The following is an 11,396-nucleotide window of genomic DNA, read 5'->3' on the forward strand; positions in this document are numbered from 1 at the left end:
TTAAATACAAAAGCACAATGCCGACTTAAGGACAAGAAGACTAAGTCTTCTTACTGACTATGTTTTTGAACCATTCCTGTGACACTAGTTATAGATTCCGATGCTGCACTTCAGGTTTACTGTATCCCTCTGACCTTCTTATTGACGATGAAACACAGAAATGGCACCGGAATTAGATAGTAAAGGCACAATGCCGACTTAAGTACAAGAATACTGACTCTTCTTACTGTCTATGTTTTGAACCATTCCTGTGACACTAGTTGTAGATTCCGATGCTTGACTTCAGGTTTACTGTATCCTTGGACCTTCTTATTGACGATGAAACACAGAAATTGCATCGGAATTTAATACAAAAAGCACAATGCCGACTCAAGTACAAGAAGTCTGACTCTTCTTTCTGTCTATGCTTTGAACCATTCCTATGACACTAGTTATAGATTCCGATGCTTCACTTCAGGTTGACTGTATCCCTCTGACCTTCTTATTAACGTTGAAACACAGAAATTGCATCGGAATTAAATACAAAAGGCACAATGCCGACTTAAGTACAAGAAGACTGACTCTTCTTACTGACTATGTTTTGAACCATTTCTGTGACACTAGTTATAGATTCCGATGCTTCACTTGAGGGTTACTGTATCCCTCTGATCATCTTATTGACGATGAAACTGAGAAATTGCATCGGAATTAAATACAAAAGGCACAATGCCGACTTAAGTACAAAAGGACGGTATCTTCTTACTGTCTATGTTTTGAACCATTCCTGTGACACTAGTTATAGATACCGTTGCTTCACTCCAGGTTTACTGTATCCCTTGGACCTCCTTATTGAAGATGAAACACAGAAATTGCATCGGAATTAAATACGAAAGGCACAATGCCGACCTAAGGACAAGAAGACTGACTCTTCTTACTAACTATGTTTTGAACCATTCCTGTGACACTAGTTATAGATTCCGATGCTTCACTTCAGGTTTACTGTATCCCTCTGACCTTCTTATTGACGATTAAACACAGAAATTGCATCGGAAAAAAATAAAAAATGCACAATGCCGACTTAAGTACAAGAAGACTGTATCTTGTTACTGCCTATGCTTTGAACCATTCCTGTGACACTAGTTATTGATTCCGATGCTTCACTTCAGGTTTACTGTGTCCCTTGGACCTCCTTATTGACGATGAAACACAGAAATTGCATCGGAATTAAATACAAAAGGCACAATGCCGACTTAGGTACATGAAGACCGACTCTTCTTACTGACTATGTTTGAACCATTCCTGTGACACTAGTTATAGATTCCGATGCTTCACTTCAGGTTTACTGTTTCCCTTGGACCTTTTTATTGACGACGAAACACAGAAATTGCATCGGAATTAGATACAAAAGGCACAATGCCGACTTAAGTTCAAGAAGCTGACTCTTCTTACTGACTATGTTTTGAACCATTCCTGTGACACATGTTATGAATTCCGATGCTTCACTTCAGGTTTACTGTATCCCATGGACCTTCTTATTGTCAATGAAACACAGAAATTGCATCGGAAAAAAATAAAAAAGCACAATGCCGACTTAAGTACAAGAAGACTGTATCTTGTTACTGTCTATGCTTTGAACCATTCCTGTGACACTAGTTATTGATTCCGATGCTTCACGACAGGTTTACTGTATCCCTTGCACCTCCTTATTGACGATGAAACACAGAAATTGCATCGGAATTAAATACAAAAGGCACAATGCCGACTTAGGTACATGAAGACCGACTCTTCTTACTGACTATGTTTGAACCATTAATGTGACACTAGTTACAGATTCCGATGATTCACTTCAGGTTTACTGTTTCCCTTGGACCTTATTTTGACTATGAAACACAGAAATTGCATTGGAATTAAATACAAAAGGCACAATGGTGAAGGCTGGCTCATCTTACTGACTATGTTTTGAACCATTCCTGTGACACTTGTTATGAATTCCGATGATTCACTTCAGGTTTACTGTATCCCTTGGACCTTTTTATTGACGATGAATCACAGAAATTGCATCGGAATTAAATACAAAAAGCACAAGGCCGACTTAAGGACAAGAAGACTGACTCTTCTTACTGACTATGTTTTGAACCATTCCTGTGACACTAGTTATAGATTCCGATGCATCACTTCAGGTTTATTGTATCCCTCTGACATTCTTATTGACGGTGAAACACAGAAATTGCACCGGAATTAAATACAAAAGGCACAATGACGACTTAAGTACAAGAGGACTGACTCTTCTTACCGTCTATGCTTTGAACCACTCCATTGACACTATTTATAGATTGCGATACTTCACAGCAGGTTTACTGTATCCCTTGGACCTTCTTATTGACGATGAAACACTGAAATTGCATCGGAATTAAATAGAAAAGGCACAATACCGACTTAAGTACAAGAAGACTGTATCTTCTTGCTGTGTATATTTTCAACCATTCCTGTGACACTAGTTATAGATTCCGATGCTTCACTCCAGGTTTACTGTATCCCTTGGACCTTCTTATTGACGATGAAACACAGAAATTGCATCGGAATTAAATACAAAAGGTACAATGCCGCCTTAAGGACAAGAAGACTGACTCTTCTTACTGACTATGTTTTGGACCATTCCTGTGACACTAGTTATACATTCCGATGCTTCACTTCAGGTTTACTGTATCCCTCTGACCTTATTATTGACGATGAAAAACAGAATTTGCACCGGAATTAAATACAAAAGGCACAATGCCTACTTAAGTACAAGAAGACTGACTCTTCTTACTGTCTATGTTTTGAACCATTCCATTGACACTAGTTATAGATTCCGATGCTTCACTTCAGGTTTACTGTATCCCTTGGACCTTCTTATTGACGATGAAACACAGAAATTGCATCGGAATTAAATACAAAAGGTACAATGCCGACTTAAGTACAAGAAGACTGTATCTTCTTACTGTCTTTGTTTTGAACCATTCCTGTGACACTAGTTATAGATTCCGATGCTTCACTCCAGGTTTACTGTATCCCTTGGACCTTCTTATTGACGATGAAACACAGATTTTGCATCGGAATTAAATACAAAAGTTACAATGCCGCCTTAAGGACAAGAAGACTGACTCTTCTTACTGACTATGTTTTGTACCATTCCTGAGACACTAGTTATACATTCCGATGCTTCACTTCAGGTTTACTGTGTCCCTCTGACCTTCTTATTGACGATAAAACACATTAATTGCACCGGAATTAAATACAAAAGGCACAATGCCTACATTAGTACAAGAAGACTGACTCTTCTTACTGTCTATGTTTTGAACCATTCCATTGACACTAGTTATAGATTCGGATGCTTCACTTCAGGTTTACTGTATCCCTTGGACCTTCTTATTGACGATGAAACACAGAAATTGCATCAGAATTCAATACAAAAGGCACAATGCCGACTTAAGTACAAGAAGACTGACTCTTCTTACTGAGTATGTTATGAACCATTCCTGTTACACTAGAAATAGATTCCGATGGTTCACTCCAGGTTTATTGTACCCCTTGAACCTTCTTATTGACGATGAAACATAGAAATTGCATCGGAGTTAAATAGAAAAGGCACAATGCCGACTTAAGTACAAAAAGACTAACTCTTCTTACTGAATATGTTTTGAACCATTCCTGTGACACTAGTTATAGATTCCGATGCTTCACTTCAGGTTTACTGTATCCCTTGGACCTTCTTATTGACGATGAAACACAGAAATTGCATCGGAATTAAATAGAAAAGGCACAATGCCGACTTAAGGGCAAGAAGACAGACCCTTCTTTCTGACTATGTTTTGAACCATTCCTGTGACACTAGTTATAGTTTCCGATGCTTCACTTCAGGTTTACTGTATCCCTCTGACCTTCTTATTGACGTTGAAGCATAGAAATTGCGTCGGAATTAAATACAAAAGGCACAATGCCGACTTAAGGAAAGGATGACTGACTCTTCTTACTGACTATGTTTGAACCATTCCTGTGACACTAGTTACTGATTCCGATGCTTCGCTTCAGATTTACTGTATCCCTTGGACCTTCTTATTGACGATGAAACACCGAAATTGCATCGGAATTAAATACAAAAGGCTCAATGCCGACATAAGTACAAGAAGACTGACTCTTCCTACTGTCTATAATTTGAACCATTCCTGTGACACTAATTTTGGATTCCGATGCTTCACTTCAGGTTTACTGTATCCCTCTGACCTCCTTATTGACGATGAAACACAGAAATTGCATCGGAATTAAATACAAAAGGCACAATGCCGACTTAAGTACAAGAAGACTGACTCTTCCTACTGTCTATGGTTTGAAGCATTCCTGTGACACAAATTATAGATTCCGATGCTTCACTTCAGGTTTACTGTATCCCTTGGACCTTCTTATTGACGATGAAACACAGAAATTGCATCGGAATTAAATACAAAATGCACAATACCGACTTAAGTACAAGAAGACTGTATCTTCTTACTGTCTATGTTTTGAACCATTCCTGTGACACTAGCTATTGATTCCGATGCTTCCCTCCAGGTTTACTGTATCCCTTGGACCTTCTTATTGACGATAAAACACAGAAATTGCATCGGAATTAAATTCAAAAGGCACAATACCGACTTAAGTTCAAGAATACTGACTCTTCTTACTGTCTATGGTTTGAACCATTCCTGTGAGACTAGTTATAGTTTCTGATGCTTCATTTCAGGTTTACTGTATCATTTGGACCTTCTTATTGACGATGAAGCAAACAAATTACATCGGAAATAAATATAAAAGGCACAATGCCGACTTAAGTACAAAAAGACTGACTCTTCTTACTGAATATGTTTTGAACCATTCCTGTGACACTAGTTATAGATTCCGATGCTTCACTTCAGGTTTACTGTATCCCTTGGTCCTTCTTATTGACGATGAAACACAGAAATTGCATCGGAATTAAATAGAAAAGGCACAATGCCGACTCAAGGGCAAGAAGACAGACCCTTCTTTCTGACTATGTTTTGAACCGTTCCTGTGACACTAGTTATAGTTTCCGAAGCTTCACTTCAGGTTAACTGTATCCCTCTGACCTTCTTATTGACGTTGAAGCATAGAAATTGCGTCGGAATTAAATACAAAAGGCACAATGCCGACTTAAGGAAAGGATGACTGACTCTTCTTACTGACTATGTTTGAACCATTCCTGTGACACTAGTTATAGATTCCGATGCTTCACTTCAGGTTTACTGTATCCCTCTGACCTTCTTATTGACGATGAAACACAGAAATTGAACCGGAATTGAATACAAAAGGCACAATGCAGACTTAAGTACAAGAAGACTGACCCTTCTTTCTGACTATGCTTTGAACCATTCCTGTGACACTAGTTATAGATTCCGATGCTTCACTTCAGGTTTACTGTATCCCACTGACCTTCTTATTGACGAAGAAGCACAGAAATTGCATCGGAATTAAATACAAAAGGCACAATGCCGACTTAAGTACAAGAAGACTGTATCTTCTTACTGTCTATGATTTGAACCATTCCTGTGCCACTAGTTATTGATTCCGATGCTTCACTCCAGGTTTACTGTATCCCTTGGACCTTCTTATTGACGATGAAACACAGAAATAGCATCGGAATTAAATACAAAAGGCACAATGTCGACTTAAGGACAAGAAGACTGACTCTTCTTACTGACTATGTTTTGAACCGTTCCTGTGACACTAGTTATAGATTCCGATGCTTCACTTTAGGTTTACTGTATCCCTCTGAGCTTCTTATTGACGATGAAACACAGAAATTGCACCGGAATTAAATACGAAAGGCACAATGCCGACTTAAGTACAAGAAGACTGACTCCTCTTACTGTCTATGTTTTGAACCATTCCATTGACAGTAGTTATAGATTCCGAGGCTTCACTTCAGGTTTACTGTATCATTTGGACCTTCTTATTGACGATGAAACGCAGATATTACATCGGAATTAAATTGAAAAGGCACAATGCCGACTTAAGTACAAAAAGACTGACTCTTGTTACTGACTATGCTTTGAACCATTACTGTGACACTAGTTAAAGATTCCGATGCTAGACTTCAGGTTTACTGTATCCCTCTGACCTTCTTAGAGACGAAGAAACACAGAAATTGCATCGGAATTAAATAGAAAAGGCACAATGCCGACTTAAGTACATGAAGACCGACTCTTCTTACTAACTATGTTTTGAACCATTCCTGTGACACTAGTTATAGATTCCGATGCTTCACTTCAGGTTTACTGTAACCCTTGGACCTTCTTATTGACGATGAAACACAGAAATTGCATCGGAATTAAATACAAAAGGTACAATGCCGACTTAAGTACAAGAAGACTGACTCTTCTTACTGACTATGTTTTGGACCATTCCTGTGACACTAGTTATCACTCTCTGTACCAGGCCTATTTTATGCACCCGTCCCTAGAAACCGGGCAATTTTACCAATATTAAAAAAATTACTGCATCAAATCTACTGTTTGGATTGTGGCAAATTTGGTACCATCTTGAAGCTGCACATTTCTACTTTAATTCTGAGTGAAAGAAACTACTTTACAATGCACAGCTTTAAGGTACAGTTATAGAAATCACTTAGATGTTTTAAGAATTTAGAAAAAGTCATACGAATAAGGGAATACAATTGTGATTTATTTTTAACCAAAATTGTGGCACTACATTACATGTTTCTGATAGTATACAGTATTACATATAAATTTCACACAGAATCATATTGTTTTTTAGTGTGGAAAATTTTAAAGCAAGGTTCCAGGCAGAGTGCAACGCCACACTGTTCACATTCGTATCGTGTCTCTTTGCGAGAAGCCTTGCCACTCTGTTTCTTGCTCCTGGAACTGCACACGTGACACACACGAGCAGCATACTTCTTAGTAGTTGCAGGTATGTGCTGCAAAAAATGTCTCTTTGTTAGCCGACCTACAGTTCCTTCATTTCTTGGAATGAATTCAAGTGTGTCGTCTTCAACAAGCTGAACTGCAAGCACTGTTATAAAGTCTGTTATTGTAATTTTCTTCCTGTGCACTGCATTGTACAGCCAAAATGCATTTGATACTCCCATAAGCAGCAAATGGAAATATAATTTTCGCCACCATTTCACAGTTCTGTGCTGGAACGGATTGTACTGCAGGCGTTGGTCTCCAATATCCACTCCAATTTTATTGAGGTTGTAATCAAGTACCTGAAGTGGTTTCAATACTACAGACCCATTTCTCTTAGTATGCGTACCAAATGTTGCTTGATGCCTTGTAGACAATGTATACACATCTCTCTTATCTTTCCACTTCATTGCCAATACATTATCTTTACGCCGAAAAGACATTTCGCCCTTTTTCAGCTTAACAGATACTAAATCTTTAGGCAATCCTTTCCTGGATTTGTTCACAGTACCAACAGCTCCAGTGCCTTTCTCTGCCAGTTGCTGAAATAGCTCTGGACTGGAATAAAATCGATCTAAATACACAGTGTGGCCTTTGTTCAGCAAGCTGCTGTCAGACAACAATCGCAAAATAACCGCAGACGAAGAATTGTCAACAATATGCTTACCAGCATAAACTTCAAAATTTACAACATAGCCACTACTGGCTTCAGCAACAGCATATACTTTCAGTCCATACTTATGAGGCTTATTTTGCATGTAAACACGGAAACTCACACGACCTCGAAATGGGCAAATTCCTTCATCAATTGTCACTTTTTCTGAGGGACGATATGCCTGGATACATCGCTCCTTCAAATTATTATAATATGGCAAAACTTTGTAAAGTGGATGAAATCCATCTTCGCCTGGTTTTTTCTGATTTGAATTGTCAACAAGATGCAAGCATGACAGTATCTGAGTGAAACGCAAACGGCTCATGACATGGGGACAAAAGTTACAACTAAGAACAGGATTAGTGCTCCAATGGTCCGCAATTTTTGGCTTTTTCGAAACACACATGTGGAAAATAATACCCAAGAAACGCCTCATCTCACTTATAGTCACTGGCTTCCACGAACTCAAAACTGAATGGGGCTTCAGATTATTTCCTCTTCTTTTCTTCTGTATTGTCTGTGATGCATACAAATTTGTCTGTCTCTTGAGTTCATTTACGTCACTGTCAGTAAGGAACACTTTACTGCAATCCAGTACAGAACTCGACTCATCAATATCCACTAGTATCTGCCTGGGTGTCGTGTTGACAGGCAGAGGTCGGTAGGTGTCAACTGCAGTCCACTCACTGTCTTTCGGATACGGCACAGCTGCTGGATTTGAAGCAACACCTTCAACATCATTCTCGTCTTCATCTGAAGACAAACTGTCATCAATCTCGTCTTCTAAAAAGAATATCACATTATGTGTAACTACATACATCGTTTACACATGTTCAACAGATATGTGCGTACTGCACAATTACGTGGAAAATTCGGAAATACGTACCTTCAAACACACCATTGCATTCAGAATCGTCTGAATCACTCTCTACATTATCCAGAGTGTCGCTATGATTGATCAAATCCGCAATTTCTGCGTCTGATAAACCGCGCCGAAACATGATGACAAACAACTGAATGATATACAGACTGAGAACGCAAAGATAAGTTTTAACATGAATTACAGCGCTGCCGTGACATCTATGGACGCATTTTGTTAATAAACATCTGAAAAACGTATAGCGCTGGCCAAACCCGTAGAAATAACGTTGCAGTGTTTTGAATGAAATTAAATGTAGCGGCCCGTAAATTTTACGGGCTTGGTGATTTTCGCGCGATCCCAGGCCCGTAAATTTTACGGGCTTGGCGCTTAGAGTGTTATACATTCCGATGCTTCACTTCAGGTTTACTGTATCCCTCTGACCTTATTATTGACGATGAAACACAGAAATTGCACCGGAATTAAATACAAAAGGCACAATGCCTACTGAAGTACATGAAGACTGACTCTTCTTACTGTCTATGTTTTGAACCATTCCATTGACACTAGTTATAGATTCCGATGCTTCACTTCATGTTTACTGTATCCCTTGGACCTTCTTATTGACGATGAAACACAGAAATTGCATCGGAATTAAATACAAAAGGTACAATGCCGACTTAAGTACAAGAAGACTGTATCTTCTTACTGTCTTTGTTTTGAACCATTCCTGTGACACTAGTTATAGATTCCGATGCTTCACTCCAGGTTTACTGTATCCCTTGGACCTTCTTATTGACGATGAAACACAGATTTTGCATCGGCATTAAATACAAAAGATACAATACCGCCTTAAGGACAAGAAGACTGACTCTTCTTACTGACTATGTTTCAACCATTCCTGAGACACTAGTTATTCATTCCGATGCTTCACTTCAGGTTTACTGTGTCCCTCTGACCTTCTTATTGACGATAAAACACATTAATTGCACCGGAATTAAATACAAAAGGCACAATGCCTACATAAGTACAAGAAGACTGACTCTTCTTACTGTCTATGTTTTGAACCATTCCATTGACACTAGTTATAGATTCCGATGCTTCACTTCAGGTTTACTGTATCCCTTGGACCTTCTTATTGACGATGAAACACAGAAATTGCATCAGAATTCAATACAAAAGGCACAATGCCGACTTGAGTACCAGAAGACTGACTCTTCTTACTGAGTATGTTATGAACCATTCCTGTTACACTAGAAATAGATTCCGATGGTTCACTCCAGGTTTATTGTACCCCTTGAACCTTCTTATTGACGATGAAACACAGAAATTGCATCGGAGTTAAATAGAAATGGCACAATGCCGACTTAAGTACAAGAAGACTGACTCTTCTTACTGACTATGTTTTGAACTATTCCTGTGACACTAGTTACTGATTCCGATGCTTCACTTCAGGTTTACTGTATCCCTTGGACCTTCTTATTGACGATGAAACACCGAAATTGCATCGGAATTAAATACAAAAGGCTCAATGCCGACATAAGTACAAGAAGTCTGACTCTTCCTACTGTCTATGTTTTGAACCATTCCTGTGACACTAATTTTGGATTCCGATGCTTCACTTCAGGTTTACTGTATCCCTCTGACCTTCTTATTGACGATGAAACACAGAAATTGCATCGGAATTAAATACAAAAGGCACAATGCCGACTTAAGTACAAGAAGACTGACTCTTCCTACTGTCTATGGTTTGAAGCATTCCTGTGACACAAATTATAGATTCCGATGCTTCACTTCAGGTTTACTGTATCCCTTGGACCTTCTTATTGACGATGAAACACAGAAATTGCATCGGAATTAAATACAAAAGGCACAATACCGATTTAAGTACAAGAAGACTGTATCTTCTTACTGTCTATGTTTTGAACCATTCCTGTGTCACTAGCTATTGATTCCGATGCGTCCCTCCAGGTTTACTGTATCCCTTGGACTTTCTTATTGACGATAAAACACAGAAATTGCATCGGAATTAAATTCAAAAGGCACAATACCGACTTAAGTTCAAGAATACTGACTCTTCTTACTGTCTATGGTTTGAACCATTCCTGTGAGACTAGTTATAGTTTCTGATGCTTCATTTCAGGTTTACTGTATCATTTGGACCTTCTTATTGACGATGAAGCACAGAAATTACATCGGAAATAAATATAAAAGGCACAATGCCGACTTAAGTACAAGAAGACTGTATCTTCTTACTGTCTATGTTTTGAACCATTCCTGTGACACTAGCTATTGATTCCGATGCTTCACTCCAGGTTTACTGTATCCCTTGGACCTTCTTAGTGACGATGAAACACAGAAATTGCATCGGAATTAAATACAAAAGGCACAATGCCGACTTAAGGGCAAGAAGACAGACCCTACTTTCTGACTATGTTTTGAACCATTCCTGTGACACTAGTTATAGTTTCCGATGCTTCATTTCAGGTTTACTGTATCCCTCTGACCTTCTTATTGACGTTGAAGCATAGAAATTGCGTCGGAATTAAATACAAAAGGCACAATGCCGACTTAAGTACAAGAAGACTGTATCTTCTTACTGTCTATGTTTTGAACCATTCCTGTGACACTAGCTATTGATTCCGATGCTTCACTCCAGGTTTACTGTATCCCTTGGACCTTCTTAGTGACGATGAAACACAGAAATTGCATCGGAATTAAATACAAAAGGCACAATGCCGACATAGGTACATGAAGACCGACTCTTCTTTCTGACTATGTTTGAACCATTCCTGTGACACTAGTTATAGATTCCGATGCTTCACTTCAGGTTTACTGTTTCCCTTGGACCTTCTTATTGACGATGAAACACAGAAATTGCATCGGAATTAAATACAAAAGGCCCAATGCCGACTTAAGTACTGTCTATGCTTTGAACCAT

The 11,396-nt window shown here is 38.8% G+C and overlaps 1 protein-coding gene across 1 annotated transcript; it reads right to left on the minus strand.

Annotated features, from left to right (window-relative positions):
• Window positions 1-6,763: 6,763 nt before the first annotated feature.
• LOC126471381 (piggyBac transposable element-derived protein 4-like) lies at window positions 6,764-8,597 on the minus strand. The gene is made up of 2 exons (XM_050099504.1): window positions 8,483-8,597; window positions 6,764-8,379 (listed from the first exon to the last, which is right to left on the minus strand). Exons 1-2 carry the CDS (start codon window positions 8,595-8,597, stop codon window positions 6,764-6,766), a joined length of 1,731 nt encoding a protein of 576 aa, XP_049955461.1.
• Between the last annotated feature and the right edge of the window lie 2,799 nt (window positions 8,598-11,396).

Source organism: Schistocerca serialis, chromosome 3 (genome assembly GCF_023864345.2).
Source record: "Schistocerca serialis cubense isolate TAMUIC-IGC-003099 chromosome 3, iqSchSeri2.2, whole genome shotgun sequence".
Lineage (NCBI taxonomy): Eukaryota > Metazoa > Arthropoda > Insecta > Orthoptera > Acrididae > Schistocerca > Schistocerca serialis.